Genomic DNA, 27802 nt, shown 5'->3' on the forward strand with positions numbered 1-27802 from the left:
TGTATTTTCATTGTTTTATTTTGAGATCTTATTGTCAGAGGATAGACTTTATTGGAGAGCGTTCTGGCGCAGTTGTCTCTTAGGCTAGCTTTTGGAGTACCACATCCAGACCCCACTGGACTTGACGTTGCAGAGATAGCATGGAAGTGACCTTTGGCACTGGATTTTGCTCGGGGCTCTTCTGGGGAGTTGCACAGCACTTTCTAGGTTGAGATTCATCAGCATTGTCTCAATGCTTACCTTGTCTCTAAATACTAAGTGAGCAGAAGCTACCTCATTTACATAGGTTGTTGGGTGCACCTATTACCAGTTCTTGCCTGTTTGGCTGCAGAAGGGGTTAATGTTGTAGGGTTGAGCCTTGATATCATCTGCTGGTTGGAAGGTAATGCGGTCTACTGCTGCTTCTGCTTACAAAGAGACACATGGAATTTTATCAGTTCCGGCTACCCACCTACAGTAACTTTGGTGATCTCCAGCTATCCAACCCTCACCAGCTACTAGAGTTTCATGAGTACTTGAGACCTTGCCATTTACCCTGAGCCTATATGAAGCCTTACAGTATGCGATTGCAGCAGCATATCCAATTCTAGACACCATCAGGACACTTCCACTGTATTAGATGCACCACCTTACCTTCCACAAACAGCTCCAGGGCTTCTATCTGCACACGTACTGACTGTGCTGATGTCTGTAGTTTGCAGTCATGTTGTCCTCTTCCCTTGTGGTCTATGCCATCTTGGGAATCCTAGTTGGCTCCTTCATGTCTGGCTGCATTCTCTGCTCTTTCAGTTAAGGTTTTTACCGCAGTCATGCAGGACTTTATAGCCCAAAGTGGCCAGTTGCATGCTGACTCTGATCACAGAGGCCACAAAAATAGCCCAGAGCCTTTGTCAGCAGATTCTAAATAGAAGCCACACAGGTCCTGGTTCTGGGTCCTGCCAGTCCTTGACTAATGAGCTTACCTCCTGAGGAGTCTGTCTGCTGCTATTACTCCCAAATTAAAACTAGCCTGTTACCTCTACAAGTGCTGCCTCCAGATCATCGTTTACAACTCATCTGGCCACAAAGACTTCCCCTTTGCACTTGCTTTTCCTGCTGTTTCTCTATGGAGATTTGAAGCATCCTGTTCAGTGGATGGCTCCCTTCAAGTGCATATTGGCCTTTCGTCTGAGTATTTCTTACCTCCAATCACTACACAGATTAGCAGATCTCCATTGAGCCATCTCAGGTCTTCTGGATCAAGGTGTCATTGCTCAAGTTTCTGTGGCAGAGAAGGAAATGGGGCAGTAATAGGGGTTTTTAATCCAGTCTCGACTGTTTGGCCCATCTTAGACCTCAATACTTTGTAACTTTTAATTCAGACCAAGAAATTCTAAGTTGAGTCCTTTAGATCCTTCACTTTCCTCCCTTCACCAGGGGGACTTCTGGCCTCTGTGTACATTTAAGTTGCTTACCTGCAAGTGTTTGTGATCCTGCTCTTTGGCCTCTTGTCTTGCACCTTGGTGCTGGTTCCACTATTAGCTTTGCTGCAGTTTCTTGGTAACCCCATTGTGGGTACTTAAAAGACTATGTTGAGAGAAACGTCAGTGAGGGCTCTGACAGATGTGTCTTTGACTTTCAGATATTACAGCAGTTTGAGTGGATCTTGAACTTTCAGAAATCATTGCTGAAGTTCACTCTTTGCTTGAGTATCAGGGTCTAGTCCTGGACACATCTCAGGTCAGAATGTTCCTTCAGGTTTGAACTCTCCAGTCCAGAAGCCATCCAGGTCTCTGTCCTTGCATGCGAGTCCTCGGCCTTATAGGAGCCTTCATCAAGGCAGTCCTTTTTTGCCTATTTCCACTCCAGACATATGCAACACAACATTTTGTCATGGTGGGATAACTCTGGTCCCTGGACAGCCGAGGACTAGGTTGTCCGTGGCTTGGTGGCTCAGGAATCTGGTTCTAGAAAATCCTCACAACGGACAGTAGCCTATCACAAGGGGATGCTGCCCTTGGTAGGTTCACGGCATGGAAAATTGACAAACAGATCTCCTCAGCTGGCATTAGAAAATTGGCCTCAGGGGCGAACTGACCACTCGAGCTCTCGGGCAGTGCCCGAGGGCCTGGGGTCAGTAGGGGGCCCCATTAGATGCCCCTGGTACCTTTCATTGGCTTTTTCATAGGCTTTTTTGGGTGTAGGCGAGGACACAGAGGCCTCATGATCCCTTTTTGCCCGGGGGGCCCCATGAGTTGTCAGTCCGCCCCTGTTAGCCCCTACACCTGGAGGATCCAAATGTGGACCACCGTCCTAGCCTTTAGATTCAATAGCAAACTGCTGGACAGGTGGTTTGTCCTTAGGTACAGGGATCCTTTAATAGAAGCACTGGATTCTCTGGTGGTACAGTGGAATCCAGACATCCTAATCTATGCATTCCTCCCTTGAAACATTTTTCTTGTCTGTTCTGTACGATTGAGATTGTGGTTATCTCAGTGATCTTCATTGCTCTGTACTGTCTCAGATGGATATGGTATGCCGTCATAGTATAACTCCAGACAGACACTCCATGGACGCTGCCAGGTTGTCAGACTCTTACACCATACTGCTCCTTGATCGCTCTTTTTAGCAGCATGGCTGTAGAAGTCCAGGTTCTGAGGGACAAGAGTCTGTAATTCCTATGATGCTTGAAGCTAGGAAATCTAGTTCCTGCAAGGTCTGTCATCAGACATGGAAGACGTACTTCACTTGGTGTGAGTTTTGGGCTTCCACCCCAGAGTTTTTCCTTGCTGCAATTCTTGTACTACTTGCAGCTGGGTTTTGACCAGCGTTATGCTCTCAGCCCTATCAAGAGTCTTGTTTCTGCTTTTTCTGTCCTGTTACATAGACCATTGGCCCCTCACTCTCTGATTAAGACTTTTGTGAAGGGAATCTCCCGTGTAGATTCCCTCTTTGTTCCTCTGTGATCCCATGGGACCTGAATCTGTTTCTTTTGCACTGATATCCAAAGCAGTGTTGTCAGCCATGCCCAATTCTCCCCGGCTGTACTACATAACGCTTCTCACTTTCATTACATAAGGGGTTGGCGTTCTGTAGTCCAGCAAGGGAATGCTGACAACACTGATTGGTATTTCAGTTCAGAAGAGGCAGCATTGTCACCCACCTCACCACAGGAAGTTTGGTGCTTGCCAGATTTGTGGTAAATATGGGTATTTTTCTATAATTGCAGCATTTTTATCATGATTCAATATGGGGAAATGTGACTGTATTGCTGACATGTGCTACAAAAGTTTTTTTTTGCCTAGATGTGTTCTTTAGTCCTTGTTTTTTCAGATTACCTGAACGTGCTGATAAACAGCCATTGGAAATCACGCTATTGCTGCATCAAGGATGGGCAGCTCCACATCTATCAGGAAAGAAACAGGGGAAAAGCAGCCCTTCAGCCCGTCTCCCTGCTGGGCTGTGACATCATTCCGCAACCAACCCCGGACCACCTGTACTCATTCCGCATCCTGCATAATGGGGAGGAGCTGGCCATGCTGGAGGTGAGGGGGATTCCTGCGCCGTGTCCTGTCGTACACAATTATAGGAAGCAGCTCGGAAAACGAGTGTAAATTAGAGCCATACAGTCTTGTGATATTTTTATGCACCAGTTTGTGGGCAATTGTCAAATAATGGAAGCTAAATCGGCCATATTCACCCATCAAAGCATTGTGATATTTATAGAAGTCCTCTAAGGAGCTAGTTTGCATCAGGGCTCTTGAGAGGAGTACAGAGGCAGAATGCTGTGATGTTGAATGGTAATACTGGAATGATTCCTGCAGCCAAAGGTGTGCTTTTTTTGTAAAAACAATCCTAGCAGTGCCTTCCACCAACTTCCCGGGCTCTCCTGTCCCACTGGGGAAACTGGGTCTGCAGCTGGCTATTCAGCCGGCTGACCATAGAGCTGGTCGGTGACTCAAATGTCCTCAATCATCTCTATGGTCTATGAAACCGGAATTGACAAAATACTCACCAGTTGTAAACGAACCATTGCTGGTTTAAGAAAGAATTGGATCGAAGCAACCCGAGTTTTATTCAATGCTTTTAGGAGTAGAGGAGACATGTGGGGTCTGTCTCTGTAGAGGACTTGTCATTGCTTATTGTTATCACAAGGGATGTCTACATTTCTTGCAGTAGCAATAAGAGTGATTTCACTCCCCCCACCCCAAAAAAAAAAAATCCTGCATCGGTATGTAAACAGCGATCACACCACACATGTGAGGTATCACCGCCAACGTCAGATCGAGACAAATACTTCTAGCACCTGTAAATCTCAAGTGGTGACCTGTAAAGACTTTTAAAGAAACCCCATTGGATAATAAAATGTACATAGTTTGCTCCCATTTCACGGGCGTATGCAATTTTAAAGCATGCATGTTTGGTATCTATTTACTCGGCATAACATCATCTTTTATATTTTACCAAACAATTGGGTATTTATGTTGTGTTTTTGTGCATTAAAGGAGAAGTTCACCATTTAGACAAAAGTAATAAATTGCTGGTAAAAAAATGTGCATTTATTATTTTTGTCTACAGGAGCCTGGAAAGCCTTGTACCAGCGATCAGTAGATCAATGATGCCATGCAGGTCTCCTGCAGACCTGTCAGAATATCTGCTTGCTGTATGGGATGTACGGGATGTACTGTCAAGCAGATATTCTGACAGGAAGCTTCAATGAACTACCACAGCTCTCCACAGCACCCCACAATGTCCCACAGCACCCCACAGCACCGTGGTAGTTCATTGAAAGCTACAACCAGCATCCGCTAAGGCTGTCGGGACTTGCAGTTCATTCATTCATGGAAGTGATGCGACTGTGTGGGCGGAGCCCCGTACGGCCACACTATTTTCAAATTTGACAGATAGTATGGGGAGACTTCTCAGAGGGAGGAGGGACGGCGGGCGCAGATATGGGAACATGTTACATGTTCAACCCTAAAAAAAAAAACACCCTAAAAAAAAAGTGAAACATGTAACATGTTCCCAAAGGTGAATTTATCCTTTAATCTTCATTAAAGTATATCCCCCCCCCCCCCCCGAAAAAAAATGCTACATAAATATTGTGTGACATATAAAATTGCACCACCCACCATTTATTCTCTAGGGCCCCTGCTTTAAAAAATATATATAATGTTTGGGGTTCTAAAAGTAATTTTCTAGCAAAAAAAAAATATTTTTGAAAGTTTTTTTTTCTAAAATGTAATTAGCATGTTGATGAGGAAGAAACCGAGGAACCAAGGAAGGCAGAATATAGGCAGATTATGCTTCAATTTATAAAAGGTGCGCGGCAGTGAATCAATCCTTAATGGATTGCAAATTAAATATAAGCCCTAGCAATGGACTTCTCTTTTTTGCTCCCTTTTGGTCGGTTATATACGGTGTACCATTGAACGTTGTTTTGTCATTTGTTCGGTAAGTACAAAATATATTTTTGCTTTGAGACACGATTTAAAAATAGCCCAACTAATGGTGTTCTGCTCTCTGTGGCATGACTGCCCTCTGCTGGGGAAATAACATAACAACATCATGGATATCTTGACGCTTGTTTGACCCCGGTCAAGTTCATTCTCCACCTCTGCCTGTGTATGAAAACTTGATGTTTTATTTTACATGCAGTGTGTGTATGTGTTTATCCTTTCACTTGCTGTTACCTGTACGTCTGATTCACAACTTGGGATATTCAAGACATGTAACTAAGTGGCAGGTTGGAGAGACAAACCATTAAAGTTGACCTGTCAGTAATTTTACAAATCTGAAAATATCACTGACATGTCTTAATATACAGCAACAGCATTATTTTTTTTTTTTCAGAAAAGCTCCACCTTTTGCCATTAAAAAGAGGTCCTTGAGTTTCAGTCCAGTGAGTACCATTCTCCTGGCAACTGCCAAACCTAGACACGTCCATCGGATTGCCAGACAGAGAAGCGTGATTGGTCACTCCAGAGAACACGTCTCCACTGCTCTAGAGTCCAGTGGTGGCGTGCTTTACACCACTGCATCTGACGCTTTGCATTGCACTTGGTGATGTAAGGCTTGGATGCAGCTGCTCGGCCATGGAAACCCATTCCATGAAGTTCTCTATGCACTGTTGTTGTGCTAATCTGAATGCTACATGAAGTTTGGAGGTCTTTAGCTATTGACTCTGTAGACAGTTGGCGACTTCTGTGCACTGTGCGCTTCAGCATGCGCTGACCCCGCTCTGTCATTTTACGTGGCCTACCAGTTGGTGGCTGAGTTGCTGTTGTTCCCAGTTGCTTCCACTTTGTTATAATCCCACTAACAGCTGACCGTGGAATATTTAGTAGCCAGGAAATGTCACGGATGGACTTATTGCACAGGTGACAACCTATCACGGTACCACACTTGGAGTCACTGAGCTCCTGAGAGCGATCCATTCTTTCACCAATGTTTGTAGAAGCAGTCTGCATACCTAGGGGCTTGATTGTATACATGTGTGGCCATGGAGGTGATTGGGACACCTGAATCACATGATTTGGAGGGCAGGCCCAATACTTTTGGCAATATAGTGTATGTCACACGTTTGTGAACACAGCCAAGAATTGCAGACACATACATAGGTAATACATACTTGGAAGTGTTCTACTGACACATTACATAGCATGTGTGCACTTAACATAACAAATGCCTGCTGATATTTAATCCATTTTGAAGCAAATGTGTCATGAGAATTGTGCAAACCTGTTGTCACCTAGCAGGCTTTTAAGAGGGCACGATAGGGGTGTGGCAGAGCGCGGAATGTGGGAAGAAGCATCTTACAGAGCTCCTGCCCTTGATGCACTCATTATCTTTCCCCCAGCATGTGGAAGTGAGCAATACTGGTATCGATTGCCTCCCACACCAGATGAATCAAAGGAGGCAGTGGGTAAGATGGGGAAAAGCCTCCAGCCCACAGGGAAGGGACACCGCAGAGCCAGAGAGCACATATGACACAGTGCAGGGGGATGATAGGCAGTGACATTACACAATGAGGAGGAAGCCATCATGGTCTCTGACTTTTTGCCTCCTTTGGTACCTGATACAGTTCCAGAGGGAGCCAATCAACCCACACAGGGAGATATCCTACGTGCCAAGCACAAGTGCACAGCTTCTGTGGACATCCTCGGGGCACAATTCGGGGGCTGCGTAAGGAGGTCTCCTTAGTGCAACAGGACCTCCAAAAGATCCAGGAACATACCACTGCCATGAAAAGTTTCATTAGCAGAACTGAGGGCGAGCTGTCCCCTCTGCTTAGAGACACCCGGTCTAACACACAAATGGCAAAAAGTGCTAACGAATAGGCAGATGACCTGAAGAATAGACTGCCACGCAGCAACAACTGTATCATGGGACTCTGGGAGAAGGGACCCCTCAAGTTTTGTTGAGACATGGTGTTAGTCCTCACACATTTACAACACATGGCTCCTTGAGCTTTTTGGTAGTGAGGTTTTAACATCGCTGTTGAAGGGGCCCACAGGACCCTAATGTGCCCATTATCGCCTGAACTTCTACCCAGACCTATGCTTGCTTGTTTGCTCAACTAGAAGGACTGGGAGATCATTCTCTGCGAGAGCTGATATTCAATATAATGGGACTAAGATCTCCTTCTACCTAGATTTTTCTGCAGGGGTACAGCATACAAATCATTAGTAAGACCTCATCTGGAATATGAAGTTCAGTTTTGGGCACCAATTCACAAAAAGAACATTGGGGAACTGGAGAAAGTGCAGAGAAGGGCAACCAAAATGATAAGAGGCATGGAGGAGATCAGCTATGAGGAAAGATTAGAGGAACTGAATTTATTCTCTCTTGAGAAGAGGAGATTAAGGGGGGATATGATCTCCATGTATAATACATAAGGAGGGATATGATCTCCATGTATAATACATAAAGGGGGATATGATCACCATGTATAATACATAAGGGGGGATATGATCTCCATGTATAATACATAAGGGGGGATATGATCTCCATGTATAATACATAAGGGGGGATATGATCTCCATGTATAATACATAAGGGGGGATATGATCTCCATGTATAATACATAAGGGGGGATACGATCACCATGTATAATACATAAGGGGGGATACGATCTCCATGTATAATACATAAGGGGGGATACGATCTCCATGTATAATACATAAGGGGGGATACGATCACCATGTATAATACATAAGGGGGATACGATCTCCATGTATAATACATAAGGGGGATATGATCTCCATGTATAATACGTAAGGGGGGATATGATCTCCATGTATAATACGTAAGGGGGGATATGATCTCCATGTATAATACGTAAGGGGGGATACGATCACCATGTATGATACGTAAGGGGGGATACGATCTCCATGTATGATACGTAAGGGGGGATACGATCACCATGTATGATACGTAAGGGGGGATACGATCACCATGTATAATACGTAAGGGGGGATACGATCTCCATGTATAATACGTAAGGGGGGATACGATCTCCATGTATAATACGTAAGGGGGGATACGATCTCCATGTATAATACGTAAGGGGGGGATACGATCTCCATGTATAATACGTAAGGGGGGATACGATCTCCATGTATAATACGTAAGGGGGGATACGATCTCCATGTATAATACGTAAGGGGGGATACGATCTCCATGTATAATACGTAAGGGGGGATACGATCTCCATGTATAATACGTAAGGGGGGATACGATCTCCATGTATAATACATAAGGGGGGATACGATCTCCATGTATAATACATAAGGGTGGATACGATCTCCATGTATAATACATAAGGGGGGATACGATCTCCATGTATAATACATAAGGGGGGATACGATCTCCATGTATAATACATAAGGGGGGATACGATCTCCATGTATAATACATAAGGGGGGATATGATCTCCATGTATAAATACATTAGTGGTTCATATAGTGAACTCGGTGTAGAGCTATTCACCCTGAGGTCATCACAGAGGACAAGGGGGCACTCTTTATGTCTGGAGGAAAAGAAATGTAATCTCCAAACACGGAGTCACTTTTGGGCTGGTCCAAAAGCAGAGCTTTGTTGGGGGTTTCTAAGAAGCTAATCTAATAGAATAAAGGAACCCAAGACATCTAAATAAAGAATTGGAGGCACAAGTGGCAATCAGAGCTTGCTATGACTGTTCCAATATTGCAAGAACAAATGGTCAAAATAAAGAGTAAAACGTGTTTCAAACATCTGAGAGTTGACCTCACTGATCCAGCTGAAGAACACAAGATCACTGCCAGGGTTTGAGGATTCACTATCACTACTTGGACCGCACTTGAAGGTTCGCCAGATGCGTTCCCTCTTTGCTCAAGGCTAAAGAGAAAGCAGCTTGTGATGCCCCTGCCAAAAACCTTTCTTTGATTATTGCTGGACTTAAATATGAATTCACTATCTCTGGGGATGAATATTGGGTCTACAGAATGAAGCTACAGGGAAAAACTCCAAGGTTTCAACTTCTCAGCAATTCAGCAGAGATTATTGTGATTGTCATAAGAATAGTGGAGAATTGTACCGTGTTAGGTAAAGTCTTAGGCTATGGAGATGAGGTTCAGGGTTTAGAAATGCTATGGGGGTAAATTTTGAATACATTTTGCTTAGGGAACTTATCACACTGATACATTGTATCACTCCATCCTACGGGGGCTTGTCACATGGGGCTATATTGATAAGGCTACACAGAATGCAATGACACAATGTAGCAATGTAATGATTGGGTTCCATAGGATGGAATGATATAATGTAGCGGTGTGATGACCACACTCCTATAGGATGGAATGATATTATGTAGTGGTGTGATGACCACACTCCTATAGGATGGAATGATATTATGTAGTGGTGTGATGACCACACTCCTATAGGATGGAATGATATTATGTAGTGGTGTGATGACCATGCTCCCATTGGATGGAATGATATTATGTAGTGGTGTGATGACCATGCTCCCATTGGATGGAATGATATTATGTAGTGGTGTGATGACCACGCTCCCATTGGATGGAATGATAAAGTGTAGCGGTGTGATGATCATGCTCCCATAGGATGGAATGATATTATGTAGTGGTGTGATGACCACGCTCCCATTGGATGGAATGATATTATGTAGTGGTGTGACGACCACGCTCCCATTGGATGTAATGATAAAATGTAGCGGTGTGATGATCAGGCTTCATAGGATGGAATGATATAATGTAGCAGTGTGATGACCACGCTCCCATAGGATGGAATGATAAAATGTAGCGGTGTGATGACCACGCTCCCATTGGATGGAATGATATTATGTAGTGGTGTGATGATCACGCTCCCATAGGATGGAATGATAAAATGTAGCGGTGTGATGATCACGCTCCCATAGGATGGAATGATATTATGTAGTGGTGTGATGACCACGCTCCCATTGGATGGAATGATATTATGTAGTGGTGTGATGACCACGCTCCCATTGGATGGAATGATAAAATGTAGCGGTGTGATGATCAGGCTTCATAGGATGGAATGATATTATGTAGTGGTGTGATGATTACGCTCCCATAGGATGGAATGATATTATGTAGCGGTGTGATGACCACGCTCCCATTGGATGGAATTATATTATGTAGCGGTGTGACGACCACGCTCCCATAGGATGGAATGATATTATGTAGCGGTGTGACGACCACGCTCCCATTGGATGTAATGATAAAATGTAGCGGTGTGATGATCAGGCTTCATAGGATGGAATGATATAATGTAGCAGTGTGATGACCACGCTCCCATAGGATGGAATGATAAAATGTAGCGGTGTGATGACCACGCTCCCATTGGATGGAATGATATTATGTAGTGGTGTGATGATCACGCTCCCATAGGATGGAATGATAAAATGTAGCGGTGTGATGATCACGCTCCCATAGGATGGAATGATATTATGTAGTGGTGTGATGACCACGCTCCCATTGGATGGAATGATATTATGTAGTGGTGTGATGACCACGCTCCCATTGGATGGAATGATAAAATGTAGCGGTGTGATGATCAGGCTTCATAGGATGGAATGATATTATGTAGTGGTGTGATGATTACGCTCCCATAGGATGGAATGATATTATGTAGCGGTGTGATGACCACGCTCCCATTGGATGGAATTATATTATGTAGCGGTGTGACGACCACGCTCCCATAGGATGGAATGATATTATGTAGCGGTGTGACGACCACGCTCCCATTGGATGGAATGATATTATGTAGCGGTGTGATGACCACGCTCCCATAGGATGGAATGATGATATATAGCAGTGTGATGATCACGCTCCCATTGGATGGAATGATATAATGTAGCGGTGTAACGACCACGCTCCCATAGGATGGAATGATATTATATAGCGGTGTGATGATCACGCTCCCATAGGATGGAATGATATTATATAGCGGTGTGATGACCACGCTCCCATAGGATGGAATGATATTATGTAGCGGTTTGACGATCACGCTCCCATAGGATGGAATGATTTAATGAAGCATTGTGATGATCAGGCTTCATAGGACGGAATGGTATGCACTGCTACATTGTGTAACATCCTATGAAGCCTGATCATCACACTGCTACATTGTATCATTATTTCAGGTACTTGCCATCAATTTACGGGAGCGATATCTTAAATAAATTTCGATTTGAGTAAGACCCCTTTCCCACTAATGCCCTTTTGTCACACTGGAACGCACCTTTCCATCAGGACAAAAGCGCATCAAAAATGATTTGCCTTTAAAGCCTATAAGACTTCATCATTCTGCTGTGTTTTGAAAAGTCCTGCATGCTGCAATGATGTACCTTCTATTACAGTCAATGGAAACCGCACCAAAAACACACCCAGTGTTCACTTTTAGGTGTGTTCTTGGGATCCCATGGCAAAAATATGCTGGTTGTTAAGGAGCGGGCACCCGCCAGTGTCCTTAACAACCAGTGAATAGCTGATTGTTAAAAAGCTGGTACATGCCGGCTTCCTTTTAAAAATCCATGGGGATGTACACAATGTCCCCGGTACAGCATCCCTCCCCTTTGGTGGTCACCTGTAGTTCGGTCTGGCCTTCTTCTGCCTCTTCTCCTCAGATATGGCCTTCCCCCCATCTCCTCTCTGCAGATTCTTGGAGCTGATGCGCCCTGCTGTACCACCAGCTGTCTCGCTACCCTCCGATGGAAGCATTGCTCCTGCACAAGAGTAGCTGGAGCATGGTAACCACAGGGGGATGCATTATCACTGGCCCCCGAGTTCCGGCTCCTTAGCAATCTATAAATAGTTGGTTGTTAAGGAACCGTCCCCTGATGGCATTCTTAACATCCAGCTATTCATTACTTAAGCTCTGCCCGCAATGCATTTAAAATGCACTATGCATTTTTTAAAAACACATAGTACTTTTTAAAAGTGCTGCAGCGTGAAAGCAGCCAAAGGGCCACTAGAAAAGTTATCAAACTTTCTTTCTCTCTCTTCATGTCTATTTAGCAAAACCCAGAGAATGTTCTATGACATCACCGGTTACATTGTATCACCTAATGAAGATAGACTCCTGCTTTTAGCCCACAACTATTGACACTGCGTGTTCATTTCACAGGCGAAGTCCTCGGAGGACATGGGACACTGGCTGGGTCTTCTCCTGTCCGAATCTGGATCGAAAACTGACCCGGAGGAGTTTGACTACGATTATGTGGATGCTGAGCGCGTCTCCTGTATAGTGAGCGCAGCAAAGAACTCCTACTTGTAAGTGGACAAATACCATTTTATTATATAAACGGGGATCTGTCAATCTTGACAACATCTTTAGACTCATCCAGGTTCATTTAAAGGGAATGTATAACTTCTCCAGCACTCGGTCAGCACAAAATGTATTGCATATTTGTAAATACTTGTGGAGCCACAATGTCGCATTGGTGCCCCTCTGAAAAGTGCCCCTCCAAACCGGGACATATACACTGATCAGTCATAACTTTGACCTCCTAACATTGAGTAGGTCTCCTTTTGATCATCTAAACAGGCCTGACCCATTGAGACATGGACTCCAGTAGACTTGTGAAGGAATGCTGTGGTATCTGGCACCAAGCCGTCAGTAGCAGATCCTTTAAGTTGCGAGATGGCGCACAAACAGATGTTTCAATGCAACGCCTTGTTTGTCTTGCAGTAAATATGCCACTGGGTGTAGCCACATGTTAACCGGGTTCCTTTGGGATTTCTAGTGGGAAGAATAATGCCGCAATGTTGGTGTCAGTGGGAGGACTAGTGCCCCAACATTGGTGTCAGTGGGAGGACTAGTGCCCCAGCAGTGGTGTCAGTGGGAGGACTAGTGCCCCAGTGGTGGTGTCAGTGGGAGGACTAGTGCCCCAACATTGGTGTTAGTGGGAGGACTAGTGCCCCAGCGGTGGGGTCAGTGGGAGGACTAGTGCCCCAGCGGTGGGGTCAGTGGGAGGACTAGTGCCCCAGCGGTGGTTTCAGTGGGAGGACTAGTGCCCCAGCGGTGGTGTCAGTGGGAGGACTAGTGCCCCAACATTGGTGTCAGTGGGAGGACTAGTGCCCCAGCGGTGGTGTCAGTGGGAGGACTAGTGCCCCAACATTGGTGTTAGTGGGAGGACTAGTGCCCCAGCAGTGGGGTCAGTGGGAGGACTAGTGCCCCAGAGGTGGTGTCAGTGGGAGGACTAGTGCCCTATCATTGGTGTCAGTGGGATGAATAGTGCCCGAGCAGTGGTGTCAGTGGGAGGAGTAGTGCCCCAGCGTTGATGTCAGTGGGAGGAATATTGCCCCAACGTTGATGTCGGTGGGATGAATAGTGCCCCAACGTTGGTGTCAGTGGGAGGAATAGTGCCCCAACGTTGATGTCAGTGGGAGGAATATTGCCCCAACGTTGATGTCGGTGGGATGAATAGTGCCCCAATGTTGGTGTCAGTGGGAGGAATAGTGCCCCAACGTTGGTGTCAGTGGCATGAATAGTACCCCAGTGGTGGTGTCAGTGGGAGGACTAGTGCCCCAAGGGACAGATGAAGGCATTCAAAGGGATGCAGTTTGGAGACCACTGATCTAGTTGAACTGTTCTTACAAATGCAAGTCTTTTATTTATAGTACATAACCTAATTTGCCTTTTCAGTTTAATGCAAAGGAAATATTCAGAGCCAAACACCTACATTGACAACCCGCGGGGTGGAAGGAGCCAGCAAGATGATCTCTACGATGATGTCGACGTATCAGAGGCAGTGGTGAGTGAAGCTGTAAAAGGACGAGGGCTGACACAGATCTATACAGAAATGCTGCACATGGCTTTCTAGAGCCACAGACACTGTGGGGTTGATTTACTAAAGATAAATAGACTGTGTGCTTTGCCAGTGCAGTTGCATTCTGCGAGGGCATTTGCACCTGGGCTTAGTAAATGAGGGTAAGCTCTGCTGACTTCCATCATCAAATCATGTGCAAGCAAAAACGCATTGTTTTTTTCCCTTGCATTTGAGTGGTATTTGCAAAGTAAAGCTTCACCCCATTTTATGGAGCAAATGTCCTTGAAGAGTGAAACTGTACTTGCAAAGTGCACAGTCTGTTTACCTTTAGCAAATCAACCCCAGTATGTTTGAATTGGTGCACCCGCTCCAGTCACATGCCATCATTTTGACACGTAGCTTTGTCTGTGCAGCCACTGCATCTGCATCCACTTCTGTGGACTACCAGCATGCAGCTCCAAGGTGGATATAGACGCAGCAAACAGTGGCTGTGCACAGAGGACAGGACTCGACACCCATCTGAATGAGCTCTTCATAAATAAGCCCCAGACGGTGCTTGCAGTTGATATGCACATAAGTGAGCCGCTGGTGTTAATATGTAGTAACACAAGGTTGTAGAGTAGGAAATACAAGGTCATAGAGTAGAAAATACAAGGTCGTAGAGTAGGAAATAGTTAGCAAAAGATAAATATAATATATAAGGTGTATATAACAAGGTAGCAAGTAATTTATGTACTTTTTATTTTTCTTTTGCCATCTGTGCCTGCAGGAGGAAGAGCCAAAAAACAATGCACCAAAGGAAGTGGAAGACCACACTTACCTGGATCTTCTACCGGCAAAGTCCTTCCTACACGGAACTGGGAAGAAAGGTCAGGATAGAAGCCTGGAAAGCTCTCCGGGACCAGAAATTGCCAAAACAAAAGAAGTGGAAGCGGAGCCTGCCTTGTGCAGTGATCCAGAACCGCCCTGTCCTGTCCAAGAGGTGAGAAACATTGGATGTCTCTGAAGGGTCTCATTTTTCAGGTCCTGATATACCCAGTAGATGTTAGTCACATTCAAAGTGGAGTTATTCTTTTATGTTGAAGGCATCTCATCACCCATCCAAGTGGCTGCCTCAGTTCAGATGAGTGTTGGGAACCCAGTATTTATAACCACAACTTAGTTACATTGGAGTGTATCCAAAGCCAATTTTTTAGCTTTGGATTGAATGTGGAATGGTTAGAACTTCTGTTAACTTTTTTTTATAGCTTGAAAAAAGTAGATGAATAGCACTGGAACCTTGATGTTTTTTTTGCTATCCAATAGTAAGGCAATGGGGAGAATCTGAATATTGGGGCTGGTGGCTGCTACACACCGAAAAACTTCCACAATCACCTTGGGTTGTGATAGGGATGAGTAAATCTAGAATTTAAAAGTGCAATTGAAGCCTAAAACTAACTATTCTTAAAACTGAATTCCAGGAATTCAGCAACTTTGCAAAAAGCGCAGGCACATTATGAGTTAACTCCAACCAGGTACCTGCCACATCACGGGATTATCTCTATTATTTATATCTGACCAGAGGTGTAACTAGATCCTTCAGGGCCCCAATGCAAGAAACCATAAAGGGCTCCCTTGACCCCCAGCCCTTCCCCACTAAGCCCAGGGCAAGAGGGCACAGTACGGGGCTGGCAGGAGGGCACTGTATAGGGTGTAGCAATGGTATAATACAGTACTGTTCAGAGGAAAAAAAAAAAGAACTGCTATGCCCACATACAGTTGTGTTCAAAATAATAGCAGTCAGACATCACTAACCTGATCAATCACTGTTTTTGGTAGAAATATTATTAAATAATTTACTAGCAGGTGTAGTAGAATAATAGAAATCCAACAGACCCAACAGTCATGACATGCTGCTGATTCTGTGTAATTGAATCACTAATTGAAAGGGGCATGTTCAAAATAATAGCAGTGTGGAGTTCTATTAATGAGGTCATTATTCTTTGAAAAACAGGTGGCAATTATTGCCCTTATTTAAGGAAGGAAGGCAGCAAATGTTGTACATGCTGGTTACAGTGCATTTCTCTCTGAAATTCTGAGGAAAATGGGTCGTTCCAGACATTGTTCAGAAGAACAACGTACCTTGATTAAAAAGTTGATTGCAGAGGGGAAAACATATAAAGAAGTGCAGGAAATGATCGGCTGCTCAGCTAAAATGATCGCAAATGCTTTAAAATGGCAACCAAAACCTGCAAGATGTAGAAGAAAGCAAAAAACTACCATTCGAATGGATAGAAGAATAGCCAAAATGGCAAGGACTCAGCCAACAATCAGCTCCAGGAAGATGAAAGAAGGTGTGACGTTCCCTGTGAGGACTGTTACAATTAGAAGATGCCTATGTGAAGCCAAGCTATCTGCAAGAAGTCCCCGCAAAGTCCCACTGTTGAAAAAAAGACGTGTGCTGAAGAGGTTACAATTTGCCAAAGAGCACATTGACTGGCCTAAAGAGAAATGGCGCAACATTTTTGTGGACTGATGAAAGTAAGATTGTTCTTTTTGGGTCTAGTGGCCAGAGACAGTTTGTCAGACGACCCCCAAACACTGAATTCCAGCCACAGTACACTGTGAAGACAGTGAAGCATGGTGGTGCAAGCATCATGATATGGGGATGTTTCTCATACTATGGTGTTGGGCCTATTTATCGCATACCAGGGATCATGGATCAGTTTGAATACATCAGAATACTTGAAGAGGTCATGCTGCCTTATGCTGAAGAGGAAATGCCCTTGAAATGGGTGTTCCAACAAGACAACGACCCCAAACACACCAGTAAACGTGCAACATCTTGGTTCCAGACCAACAAGATTGACGTTATGGAGTGGCCAGCCCAATCCCCGGATCTTAATCCAATAGAAAACTTGTGGGGTGACATCAAAAATGCAGTTTTTGAGGCAAAACCAAGAAATAGAGAAGAACTGTGGAATGTAGTCCAATCATCCTGGGCTGGAATACCTGATCACAGGGGCCAGAAGTTGGGTGACTCCATGCAACACAGATGTACAGCAGTTCTCAGAAACAGTGCGACTACAACCAAATATTCATGAAGTGATTCAAAGGAAAGCAAAATCTTCAAACATTTTTCAGTTTATATAGTGAATGTTTGAGTTTGTAAAGAAGAATACAAACACTATTTTTTTGAACCGTCTAATATTCACTTTTCTTCAATTGTTTTTTAGAGGAACAACACAAATTTGACATATTTTTCTTCATGTTTTGATTTGGAATAGAATGTGTCGTGTTCCCAATGCATTTGTGTTTATGGAAATAAAAGCTATTAGGAGGATTTTGAGCTTTATTCACTTTTTTCAACACACTGCTATTATTTTGAACACAACTGTACAAATCTCCTCTGCTCAGGCACTGTTTCCCTCTGCTGATCCTATCCCAGGGGGGCATTCTACCAGGAAACGTGTTAGCAGTGCAGAGTTCTGTGACCTGAAAAAGGCGTAGAGTCAAGCTTACCATGACCATCAGGACTCACATAGCAGTTTCAGGTACTCTGCTCTCATCTCATGCTACTGTGGGGGGGAGAGACAACACATACATGCTGCTTCATTTGGTCTCTCCACCACTCAACCAGCCTGGTGTGACAGTAAGAGCCATGGGGGGAAACTTCAGGGCCTCTTCATGCACCTAGGGCTCCTGGGCAGTGCCCAGAGAGGTGCCCGTGTGTTAAGGCAGTCCTGGGCAGGAGGGAGCACATGAGTCTGGGAACAGCAGAAGGAAACTTCATAGGAGGGGTGACAGCATATAGAGGTACCGATCTGTCCATTTCTCTGCTGCAGTCTGCTGAATGCCTGCAGGAGGGATAGGAGAAGCAGGCATTCAGCAGCTGCAAGAGAGAAATGGACAGATCGGTACCTTCTATGCTGCCGCCCTCCTATCCAGATGCACAGGGGGGCTGCATGGGGCCCTTGGAGCCAGGTCGCAACTGCGACTCCTGTAGATACACCCCCTGTATCTGACAGCTTTATTAGGCTACAGCAAGATAGATTCCGCATGGCTTTGGTCTCAGCTTCAAGTGTAGAGTCAGTGCAGCTACTATGCCCTCCTCTCCTCCTGCCCAATCACAGAAACCTTTGTTTTGTGCAAACTCATTCACAAAACAGGCTTCTGTGAATGGGCAGCAGAGGGGAGGGGCAGGTATAGCTGATGTGTGCTTCTCTCATCTCTCTCTCAGCCTGTCAGATATAAATATTAGAGATAATCCCACAGGTGCCAGTGCCTGGTTGGAGTTAACTCATTGTGTGCATGCAGTTTTTAAAAAATTGCTGAATTGCTGGAATTCAGCTGTAAATATGTTCCCTCCTCCTACTTATTTTGCCTACCCTGTGTAAAAACAAATCTGTTGTTAACACACTGCAAAAATGTAAAAGGGCCTGTGACATAAATGTACAGATTTGAGTAGATAAAGATGTGACCTGTAGAAAATATGACAATGTAGATTTAGCATTCCATGTTCTAATAATATAAGATGTGTTCAGAATTAAGGCAGAGGCATATGGTCACCCATTAGCATCTGAAAAGAGACAGAGCTTCCTCAGGCTGGAAGTGACACCTGGGTGCCAATAAGATTTGGCACCTTCAAGGAAACCTGGAAGGAAACTACTGGAGACAGGTTGTCTTCATGACACAGCGGGAGACCAGAGCTTTGAAGTAGATCAAAGGAATATGTTTAATCTCTCATAAAAGCTAAAATATTAGTTGCAGAGAGATGAAAATACTTCCTTCTGATTGGGCACTCTGTAGGCTACATCTGCATGTAAAAATCGTATTTGTGACCTATGTAGAATGCCAGGAAAATTCAGGAAATGGTTATGTGGCGCCGGATCGCGACAGCTGAACAGTGATTGGTACTGTCGCGATCGGACTGATGCGCTGGTGTCGGAAATTCAATCCCTGACTTGGTGATTCAAACCGTTCCTGGGGCATTTGAGGACCCAGAACATTCTGTGGGCGGGTACAGGAACACCCCCCCAGAGTCAATTGGCCAAGAACTCATGTCCAGCCCACGTCCATATTCCCATAAATTGAGGACCCTGAGGTATGGAGCTAGTTCGATCGACTAACAGATTACGGACTTTTTCTGACTTGCTCCAGTCGCAGGATAAATCTTGGTAAAAGTTTTTTGTTTTTTATTCCCTTTTATTTTATAATGAATAGTCAATTGTTTGTCTTCTTGTTTTTTTTTGTATTTTCTGTAACTTTTTATACTTTGTACATATTTTATGCACTGCCCACTTTCAGGATATTAAATCATAAAATGAGTAAGTGACTTCTGGGTATTTGAGCTCATATCTTTGGGGAGATTAGATTGTATTGTATTGAATTTTAGTGTCTTTAAATGCTCGGTCAAGTTCATTGCCTATCTGTATGCAATTGCACTGTGCGTTGGCAGATTGCGTGCAGATTGTAAAGGTAGCAGATCTGCTAGACGAAGATCTGTGTGTGTGTGTGGTGACACAACAGACTGTTCTGCGGATAAACTGTTGGGTGGTGGTAAGCTACCGTTTGTGGTGTGTCTGGTATGGGGATGTGTGGACAGTGGAAGAGTGATTAACACCGGGGTTCTGGCTTGTAGGATAGCTGGAGGAATCCTAGAAGGGTGTGTGATTGCTAGGCTGCTCCTAAACCCTAGTTAGTGCATCAGATTGTATGTAAGATTTGAATCTGCCATTGTGTGGTCAGCCGGCTGGATTGGAGTCTCCCTCCAGTGGTGGCCAAGAGGTAGTGTGGGCTGTGAAAGTGTTTCACTTCCGGTCTTATAGACGTTTTATATATTAGAAGTTAAGTGCCCCTTATTCCCTCTTACCCTAAGTCTCGGTTAGTTAGTCACTGTGGATGGTTGCGTGTGGGTGAACCGTAACAGGGCCCTTAAAGTGGTTTTAAAGTATCATGTTTTTTTTTTTACCTTCATGCGTTCTATGCATGAAGGTAAAAAAAACCTTCTGTGTGTAGCTGCCCCTTCAACACTTGCCTGAGCACCCTCTGGATCCAGCGATGTCCACGAGAACCTTGGTTCTCCAGGGACTCTCACTCCTGATTGGCTCCCACTGCTGTCAGTCAGTGAGCCAATCAGTAGGAAGGGGTGGGACCAAGGTGCTGTGTGTGAATGGACAAGTAGAGCCGTGGCTCAGGAGCGCACCTGCTCGGGTGCCCCCATAGCAAAGCTGTTTGCTGCTGGGGCACCACGGGGGACCCAAGAAGAATGAGGATTGGGCTGCTCTGTGCAAAACCATTGCACAGAGCAGGTAAGTATAGACATCTTTGTTATTTTTAAGAAAAAAAAAAAACAAAAAACTTTAGTTTCACTTACCTGTAATGAAGTGTGTCTCTTTGTGCAGGCAGCTGAATCCTGGAGAAATCTGTCGGGGGATGTCCTATCCTCTTCCTTGATCTGAACTTCCAGCACTGCAATGGTTAACAGCTTTGGTTCTTAAGCAAAACAGCAATAAAGCTGGTCAGACAGGGACAAGCCCCTTTCTGCCTCCTCCTTCACTGGGAAAAGTTATTTCATTGATTACATGGCCCCTAACATGATCTGTAAATGTCTGATCGGTCACAGGATTCTCTCCATTCACAGATTGTGTTAGAAGCATGTAATCAATGAAAGAACTTTTCTCGGAGGAGTAGAAAGTAGGAGGCATACCACGGTCAGATCATCTGTACTGCTGTTCTGTTGGAAGATCAAAGCTGTTAACCATTGCAACACCAGAAGTTCAAAGACAGGAAGAGGACAGGGCATCCCTGCAGTGAAGATGTGACTAAAGCTGCAGGGATTTTTTTTTTTTTAAATTTTAGCTAAACTTCCATTTTAAGGAGTTTACAAACTGAAAAGAAATGTTGAGCGGCAAAGCAGAAGGAATGTATTATGAGCAAATTCTATTTTCTGATCATGGTTACAAGTCTCTCCCAAAATATTGATTGTGCTTTTTGTTCTGATAATTGATTTTATTTGCCAATAAGAGTTGTATCAATTTGTAATAAATCAATATGTCCGTTTGATCAGTGTTTGCCGTGTATTTAAGCTGAATTTATTGTGCTGCAGGAAAAAGAACCCAGCGCAGAAGAGACGACTCCCAGCCCGCAGGTGAAAGCAGAGAGTGCGGTGACGGCCAGTCCACTGCTTGGGAAATACAAGGCGGAGAAAGGAAAACCGACCAATCCAGGTGAGCCACGTTCTTATCATTGGGAAGGAGGTCATATCTGGCAGTTATACTGGAGCTGAAACGCATGATCCACTATTCCAGTACAACAAAATTAAATGAGTATATTGTAAACCATAAATCCTTGCTATGTTTTATACAAAATTGGAAAGAATGACATCACTTGCTGTCCTGATAGGAAGTAAGAGGAAGTCTCCCCAGACTTGCACAGACTGCAGGTATACATTATTGCTCTCTTCACCTACTTTGCCGAGAAAACAGTTTTGGCTACAATTGGGCTTTAAATATTTTCAATTAAACCTTTACAGGGGCTAGGACACCAAAGTAAATATTAAAGTGATACTAAACACACACTGTTTCATTTACATGATCCATTCTCATTTGTATGTAGATAAGGGCGATGTCATTTTAATAAAAAAATTTTTAAAAAAAATCTAAATACCTTGTTTCCTAATCAATATACAACTGTCACATGACCCAGCTCTTTCCCAGCCTGTCTGCAAGGAAATTGTGGCAGGAGGATTTATTTTTTTTCAGGTACTTATATGGCGCCATCAATTTACGCAGTGCTTTTTACATATATGTTATACATTCACATCAGTCCCTAACCCTCAAGGGGCGTACAATCTAAGGTCTCTAACTAACATTCATACATACACATACTAGGGACAATTTAGACAGGAGCCAATTAACCTACCAGCATGTCTTTGGAGTGTGGGAGGAAACCGGAGTACCCAGAGGAAACCCACGCAGGCACAGGGAAAACATGCAAACTCCAGGCAGGTGGTGCCGTGGCTGGGACTCAAACCAACAACCCGCGTACTGCCAGGCGGAAGTGCTAACCATTTAGCCATCTAGGATCTTCTAGTCCTCTGCTGCTGGTCACATGTTCAAAATAAAAAAAACAGCCTTTGGGATAGAGTTAAAGTGTTACAAAACCCCATACCCTGCATTCCCTATATCTGGTCTCCCCGGACCCTGCATTCCCTATATCTGGTCTCCCCAGACCCTGCATTCCCTATATCTGGTCTCCCCAGACCCCGCATTCCCTAGATCCGGTCTCCCCAGCCCCCGCATTCACTATACCCGGTCTCCCCAGGACCCCGCATTCACTATATCCGGTCTCCCCGGACCCCGCATTCACTATATCCGGTCTCCCACAGTACATAGAACATGGAAATTCATTTATTTTAGTAAATATAAACTGCTAAATACCTTTTCTCATCAGCAGTTAGAGCAGTCTTGTGACTTCAGCACAGCACTGCTTAAAGCTTGTAGGAGGAGTTTTCTTTCTGCTCTAGGAGGGTGTAGAACCCCTGACCTCTCTGGACAGTGCTGATTAGCCCTGTGCTGATCACATGCGCTCTCCCAAGAGAAAAAAAAAAAAAACAACCTCTCTAGCAATACACACCAAACTGAGCATGTGTAAGTGAGAGACCTCCAGCAGAAGATCCCACAGGACCTGAGACACAGTGTCAATTTCCAGGTCCCCCGCCACACTCAGTAGTTCAGTCTGACATGCAGTTGGAAGAAACCAGAGTGCAGTAGAGGGAAAACCAAATGTGTCAGATCCTTCAGCTGATGGTCTCTCTTTACTTCTCCAAAGATCTGCTATACTTTTTTAAAAACTTGTTCATTGTGCTCAACCTTGACTGAAAAATAAAAAACAAAAAAAAATGTATTGAAGACTTTTTAGTTCTGAAATAGTGGTCAGATTCTTTATATGCTGTTTTCTGCAATCCAGCTGCCATTGAGAACAAATTGGGCAAGAACCGCACCGAGGCCGAAGCCAGGCGCTTTACAGAGGTAAAGGAGAAGCTGGAGAAAGAAAGGGAGGAGATTCGGGTGCAGCTGGCCCAGCTTCGAAAAGAGAGACGAGAACTCAAGGAGAACATTGCTACCTGTAGTGGTAACGTATCTATAGTCGCATTTATCAATTCTGGGATAATCAGATATTGTCTCAATACAACTCATGTGATCCAGATCTGTGAAACTTTTCTTCCTCTTTTAAAGACCGGTCACTGCTGCTCTCTCTTCTTGTGCAGGGTGACTGGTCTTGTCTCCACCCCCTCCTGTAGTTTTCTACAGGCAGCCTGTGGAGGGTGTGGTCTGCTGGGCCCCTCCCACAGCTCTGCTCTTTCCTTGTGCAGGGTGACTGGTCTTGTCTCCACCCCCTCCTGTAGTTTGCTACAGGCAGCCTGTGGAGGGTGTGGACTGCTGGGCCCCTCCCACAGCTCTGCTCTCTTCTTGTGCAAGGTGACTGGTCTTGTCTCCACCCCCTCCTGTTGTTTTCTACAGGCAGCCTGTGGAGGGTGTGGTCTGCTGGGCCCCTCCCACAGCTCTGCTCTCTCCTTGTGCAGGGTGACTGGTCTTGTCTCCACCCCCTCCTGTAGTTTGCTACAGGCAGCCTGTGGAGGGTGTGGACTGCTGGGCCCCTCCCACAGCTCTGCTCTCTTCTTGTGCAGGATGACTGGTTTTGTCTCCACCCCCTCCTGTAGTTTGCTACAGGCAGCCTGTGGAGGGTGTGGACTGCTGGGCCCCTCCCACAGCTCTGCTCTCTTCTTGTGCAAGGTGACTGGTCTTGTCTCCACCCCCTCCTGTTGTTTTCTACAGGCAGCCTGTGGAGGGTGTGGTCTGCTGGGCCCCTCCCACAGCTCTGCTCTCTCCTTGTGCAGGGTGACTGGTCTTGTCTCCACCCCCTCCTGTAGTTTGCTACAGGCAGCCTGTGGAGGGTGTGGTCTGCTGGGCCCCTCCCACAGCTCTGCTCTCTTCTTGTGCAGGTCTCCACCCCCCCTGTAGTTTTCTACAGGCAGCTTGCAGTGGGGGAGAGCAGCTTTGCTCCTCCTACAGCTCTGCTCTCTGCACAGTAAGGAAGTCACTGCTATTTTTTTTAAGGCGATATCTGGGTTTGCAAAGGAATTTGGTGCGCACAAATTCATTTGTGGCTATTGAGGAATAAATATCAATGAAAGGTTTTGTGCCCTGAGTTTAACTTCAGACTAAAAAAAAAATGTAGCAAAGATTGTATAACATTGCTTCAAGCAGAGAGCTGCTCTTAAATAATGCAAATCATGTTATCCATTCAGGTAGGCCCTTGCACTACATAGTTGTTAGATATTATGGTCCATTCACACCATTGCTCTGTGGCAATACACACTGCACATTATACAGTACATTGGCGCGCTGCAGTGCCATTCATTGAATGAATGGCACCCTAACTCATCTCTTCAAAATGTGGTGTCCTGTGCATTGTGTTGCACTGATAAAATGCACTATGCCACATTTTGCTTATGTCAGTGTGGATTTTATTGCATTCCAATAGGCAATGCATAACAATAGATGCGCTACAAAGCGGGCCAAATATAAATAATTCAAAGTTATACAACCATTTTTTTCTTGCCATATTAAGTGGTAATGGCTGTTGTAAAGGGATGGGCCTCATTCAGTCGGGTGCCAATGCATGTAACATTTGTTTAGGCTGCTGCAGCAGTTATGTGCTGCCTACAGGCTGCTTATGTAATTGGATGCAGCAACTCTACTGCCACACATGGTCATCCTAATGTGACAGGGATGCAGGTAAGTACCCCTGAATATACACGGTTAGAATGGCTACTAAGCAGCACCTGGCAGCTCAAGCTGCAAACAAAAATAGCCAATTTAGGGTGCACATGCCTCAGTACCCGTGTGAAATGTGGCATACAGCTGACCATACACTGATCAGCAGCTGCAGCCAGTCAGCAGCCAAACAAACAACTTCTTTTGAGCAGGGATTGCCACACACTGATCAAAATTTGGCCAGTTCAACAGAGAACCGGACAATATCTATCAGTGTGTAGCAGGGGCGGACTGACCATTTGGAAACTCGGCACTGCCCGAGGGCCCGTGGTCAGTAGGGGGCCCCATGAGATGCCCCTGGTACCTTTTTCATAGGCTTTTTTGAGTTTGGACAAGGACACAGGGGCCCTATGATCCCCTATTGCACGGGGGCCCCATGAGTTGCCAGTCATCTCTCGTCGACAAAAGACAACCAATTGGCTGTAGCCAACGATCAATTTATTGTGACAGTAGTGGGTGTGGCTGTCAGAATACAATGTCTTGGTGCTGTTGATTCTCCACCAAAACTTCATGTAAAATAATTTTTGCCCCATTCGCACAGGATGAATTTATGTGCAGTTTTGGTGGCCGAACAGCTACCGAGAGCATTTGTGAGAATGGACCAAGCTCTAAGTGAGGTTGTGATTTGGACCTTACATTGGGTCAACCTAACAAGTACAATATGTTTCCATGACAGATAAGAGTTTGCTGCCATGTCTGGAAGAGAAGCTGAAAAGTAAGGAGGAAGAGTGTAAGCAGCGGGAGAACCAACGGGTGGACCTTGAGCTGCAGATTGTAGAAGTGAAAGACAACCTCAGAAAGGCTGAGTCAGGGCCTGTTACTCTAGGCACTGCAGTTGACCCAGCCCACCTGGACAGCAGTCCATCAGTAAGTATAAAAGGTAGTAGTCTTGACTGACAAACACCCCCCCCCCCAAAAAAAAATTAATTAATTGGTCATTTATTCCTACAGCCTTAGGAATGGAAAATTCCTTCCTAGCCTCATGAGTGTTAGAAGGATTTAGTCCAAAGTCTAAGAGTAAGTAGAGGCCAACTGCTCTTAAGCAGGGTCCATGGAACTCTAAAGTTCATCCAGAAGGTCCTAGGGCTTCTTGGCGAACAGAAAATTATTTTAAGAGCTCCGCCATGGTAAAAAGGGTCTCATTAAGACTAAAGAGCAGTTAGCTGGGAATGTTAATGTTCTGCTGAGAAGCTGAATGTAGAGAAGGCATACAAGTCCATGTCTTCAACCTTTCCCACCAGCATCTCAGACCACTAGTGCTGCTCATGTCTCAATCTCTACCATGTTGATGAGGTGGGCTGCCTACCCCCTGATACAGGACCTTTCCCTGGAATAGATTCTTTAAAAAACTGGACTGTTAAGAGTACCTGTCACATTACAGACAAAAAGGTTAGTCCACCATTAACTGATAGTGGCAAATGTTGAAGCATTTAAATTCCTTATAGCTATTTATATCTCTCAGGCATTCCAATGGTGAGAGAAACAGGATGTAGAAGCAATAGGTCTAGTCCCTCCCCAGCCTGTGAAAGGAGACGCAGTATACAGATGAGCTCTTTTCTCCACCTATCAGCTTGCTCGTTGCTGCTTCTCCCTTTCCCAGTCTGAGCTTTGCTGTTCAAAAAACTGTCAGGGGCCGATAGCAATTCAGGTACTTTCACTACTTGCATTAAATATACCAAAAAAATTTAAATGTATTAATGAATACAGAGCTGCATGAATTTGTGTCTGCCTGAAGTTCAGCCTCAATTCCTGTGTCGAGATATGCGTGATACAAAAAGGCCTGGCCTGGACATCCTGCAAATTTCTTCAGCTCACCAGCCCTCAATAACTCCCAAGGGGTGGTTTAAACTGCTGTGTGAGAATGTACACGCTTCATCATTTTCTAGATAAATGATGGGTAAACAAGACATGGATTTTGCATGATTTAGCCATTGAAATGGATTTCTGCTTTGATCTGTAACAATTTCTCACAATTTTACTATTTTTCCAGGTTAAAAGCAATAGCCCAAGCCACATTCCAGAATCCTCACCAGTCAATTCTGCAATGGCGCTCAAAGCCCGACCAATGTCTATTATGACCACTGGCAAAGGCACCGTCCTACAGAAAGCTAAGGTAACTATAAAAGGCTGAAGTCACGGGGATGCAGACACAACACTGACCCTTTTCTATTGGGTCTGCCTGCCAATTTTTCAGGGGGACCCTCCATTTATCTCTATTGAGTGGCTAATGTAAATGGACTTGTGTCCGTTTACACCTGCCTACCTCCATGCCAGTCTGCTCAAAACAAATGGAAGGGAATCCGTTCCCCTGCATTTGGGCAGATTGGAGGGTAGTGTACACCTGACCACCCATAGACCAGAGTGGGCTGCGGCTTATGCAGAGGTCAGTGAGGAGAACCCTGAGAGCTGATTGGGGGGAAGGGACGACAGCACGTCACCCCTCCCAGCTCACAGGAACAGAACTGATCCCGTCAATCTGCTGGAGGGCCTTCCCTGGTCACCATTTTTCTATTGGTGTCAGGAAAACTTAGCAGAGGAATGAGGTAGCAGAGCGAGATGACACTTAGTGCTCTGGATTGAGAAAGTATTACACACTATAGAGAGACAGGCTTTGTTCATATTTCTTGCCTAAGGTTTACAACCTTTAAAAATTGCCATACCTAAACTTTACATAGTTACTTTGGCCCAGCTTGGACCAATGTAACTATGT

The 27802-nt window shown here is 44.8% G+C and overlaps 1 protein-coding gene across 1 annotated transcript in view; it reads left to right on the forward strand.

Annotated features, from left to right (window-relative positions):
- The window catches only part of AFAP1L2 (actin filament associated protein 1 like 2), a 158197-nt gene that overhangs the window by 128294 nt on the left and 2101 nt on the right, over positions 1-27802 (forward strand). The window contains exons 11-18 of the mRNA XM_089653051.1: positions 3313-3524; positions 12628-12773; positions 14149-14257; positions 15042-15254; positions 21360-21480; positions 23222-23386; positions 25769-25959; positions 27083-27205. Coding sequence (XP_089509177.1) covers positions 3313-3524; positions 12628-12773; positions 14149-14257; positions 15042-15254; positions 21360-21480; positions 23222-23386; positions 25769-25959; positions 27083-27205 — 1280 coding nt within the window. The remainder of the gene's footprint in view (positions 1-3312; positions 3525-12627; positions 12774-14148; positions 14258-15041; positions 15255-21359; positions 21481-23221; positions 23387-25768; positions 25960-27082; positions 27206-27802) is intronic.

The sequence above is a fragment of the Staurois parvus genome, unplaced genomic scaffold (genome assembly GCF_062004578.1).
Source record: "Staurois parvus isolate SC_StPar_1 unplaced genomic scaffold, SC_StPar_1.0 ptg000697l, whole genome shotgun sequence".
In the NCBI taxonomy this organism is placed as follows: domain Eukaryota; kingdom Metazoa; phylum Chordata; class Amphibia; order Anura; family Ranidae; genus Staurois; species Staurois parvus.